This window comes from Myotis brandtii, unplaced genomic scaffold, assembly GCF_000412655.1.
Source record: "Myotis brandtii unplaced genomic scaffold, ASM41265v1 scaffold67, whole genome shotgun sequence".
Lineage (NCBI taxonomy): Eukaryota > Metazoa > Chordata > Mammalia > Chiroptera > Vespertilionidae > Myotis > Myotis brandtii.
This window is the reverse complement of record NW_005370610.1, coordinates 2,358,776-2,361,205: the sequence shown is the minus strand read 5'-3', so window position 1 is coordinate 2,361,205 and position 2,430 is coordinate 2,358,776. Positions and strand designations below refer to the sequence as shown.

The 2,430-nt window shown below is 64.7% G+C and overlaps 1 protein-coding gene across 1 annotated transcript in view; it reads left to right on the top strand.

Annotated features, from left to right (window-relative positions):
- Positions 1-252: 252 nt before the first annotated feature.
- The window catches only part of PCDH7 (protocadherin 7), a 449,456-nt gene continuing 447,278 nt past the window's right edge, over positions 253-2,430 (top strand). The window contains 2 exon segments of the mRNA XM_005881151.2: positions 253-1,973; positions 1,976-2,430. Of these exon segments, the coding sequence (XP_005881213.1) occupies positions 1,898-1,973; positions 1,976-2,430 (531 nt within the window). The 5' untranslated portion in view covers positions 253-1,897.

Below are 2,430 nucleotides of genomic sequence, written 5' to 3'. Positions count from 1 at the left end.
ACGCACCGGGCATCGGGGAGGAAGAAATTGACAAGCTCCAGGGAGAGAAAGCAAGTCCCTCGCGGGGGACCTGGGCGGTGGGGGGCCTGGCTTCGGGGGACTGACCAGGGCAGCGCACACTCAGCGTGCCCCCCGGGACGGAAGCCGGGCTTTCCCGAGCTAGGGGCTGACGAGTACCCCCTCCTGGCTCTGCCCCCGCCCCTCCCCGCCTCCCCCCGCCCCCCTCGCAGCGAGTGTGTAGTTTCTGCGCCGGGGCTGCTATTGCCGCCGCCGCCGCAGCGTCAGGGACGAGCTGGAGCCGCCAGCAGCCACCACCACTTTGGGCAAACTTGCGGGTTTCCGGTTGGCGGCTAGTGAGCGGGAGCTTCCCACTTGCCATTCAGGCTCTGAGAGCCGGGGCCGCTCCAGAGGCGGCGGGAGCAGCCGGGTTGGACTCTCGCAGACGCAAAAGGGGACGAAACAACTGCAGAATTCACCCTCCGTGCCAGGGCACTTCCGAGGCAACAGCCGACTGGCACTTTTTCTCCCCTTGGCAAACTGTTTTTTTTGTGTGTGTGTGTGTGTGCGGTGCTTTTTTTTTTTTTCCTCCAAGCTACTTGGCAGCTGCCTTCGACTCCCCCTCCCCCTCCCACCCCTCCCCGGTGCCTTTGGCTTTTCTTCGGAAATCCGGACAGAATTGGGCATCTTTGTTAATTGCCGTGGGGGGAGTCCGGCCAGAGGCTGTCGCCCGGCCAGCGTCGCCGGCACACAGAGCGCGGCTGGCTCACCTTTGAACTGCAAAAGGGATCAAGTTCAGCTGGAGTTGCCTGCATTGGGACTGGCTCAAGGAAACGGATAGCGCAGGAGAGAGAGTGGGAGAAGGGGAAAGGGGAAAGGAGAGGAGGGAGGAGGAGGAGTGAGGAGAGGGAGGGAGGCAGGGAGGGGAGGGATCGAGAGCGCGGGGAGAGAGAGGGAGAGGAGAGAGGCTGCAATCTCCTCCCTGAATCGCGCACAGCGCTGCAGATCCCAGTGCTCCGACATGCGGGCCGCAGGCAGGTGAGGGAAGACGCGGACTCTGCGGCTGCGAACGCAAACTTGTGCCCCGCGCGGTGGGTTCGGCTCAGCCCTCGCCCCTGCGGGCGAACTGCTGCGGCGGTTGCAGGCGGCGGCTGGGTGACTAATGACCTTGCGCAGAGTAGTTAAGAAAAAAAGAGAGAAAAACAGCTTTCCGGGGTGAGAAGAGACGGACTCTCCGGGCATCTCGGAAGATGGCTCGGGCTGCTCTTCGGCGCGCGGGGGGCGCCCGGACGCGGACCGCTCCGTAACGCGCGTGGTCTACGCGGCTCGGTGCCCGGAGCGACCTGCCGGGTATTTTTCCTTCTCTGTCTGGGGACTGGCTCCCCCGCTGCCGGAGCGGAGTCGGAGTTGAGACTGGCTTGTTGCTGACCCCAGCGCCTGGTTCTGGAAGCGACTCCGGTTTGCCGGAGTAGAGGCTGGGTCTGGAGTGAGTGACTGGAACGTGAATTGGACTCAACTCGAGGAGCCGCCGAGACGAGCAGGGGGGGGGGGGGCCGAGCCCGCGGCGCGCAGTGTCCCGTGAACTGTGAGTACTGCGACTGAGCGGCGGCCAGCGAGCGGGCGATTAGCACCCATTGCATGAATTATGAAACAATAACTTTCGGAAGAAGCTGGAGGATAAAAAAAAAAAAAAAGAAAGAAGAAGAAGGAGGATCTGTCGCTGGTTTCCCCCTGGCCGACTCTACACGCTGCTCCGGCCCCCTCCCTTCTCTCCCACTCGCTTCTTCCTCTCCCGGAGAGGGGAGAGGGCTGGGAGGAGGGCTGGCGACCGGCCCCGGAGGAGGGGGGGCGCCGAGGGGGCTGTGATCAGAAGGAGCAGTAGCAGCAGCAGCACGAGAAGATGCTGAGGATGCGGACCACGGGATGGGCGCGCGCCTGGTGCCTGGGCTGCTGCCTCCTCCTGCCGCTGTCGCCCAGCCCCGGCTGGCCGAGGAGGGCCCCGCAGACGTCCGCATCGGCAACGTGGCCTCGGACCTGGGCATCGTGACGGGCTCGGGCGAGGTGACTTTCAGCCTGGAGTCGGGCTCCGAGTACCTGAAGATCGACAACCTCACGGGCGAGCTGAGCACGAGCGAGCGGCGCATTGACCGCGAGAAGCTGCCCCAGTGTCAGATGATCTTCGACGAGAACGAGTGCTTCCTGGACTTCGAGGTGTCGGTGATCGGGCCCTCGCAGAGCTGGGTGGACCTGTTCGAGGGTCGCGTCATCGTGCTGGACATCAACGACAACACGCCCACCTTCCCGTCGCCCGTGCTCACCCTCACGGTGGAGGAGAACCGGCCGGTGGGCACCCTGTACCTGCTGCCCACCGCCACCGACCGCGACTTCGGTCGCAACGGCATCGAGCGCTACGAGCTGCTCCAGGAGCCCGGG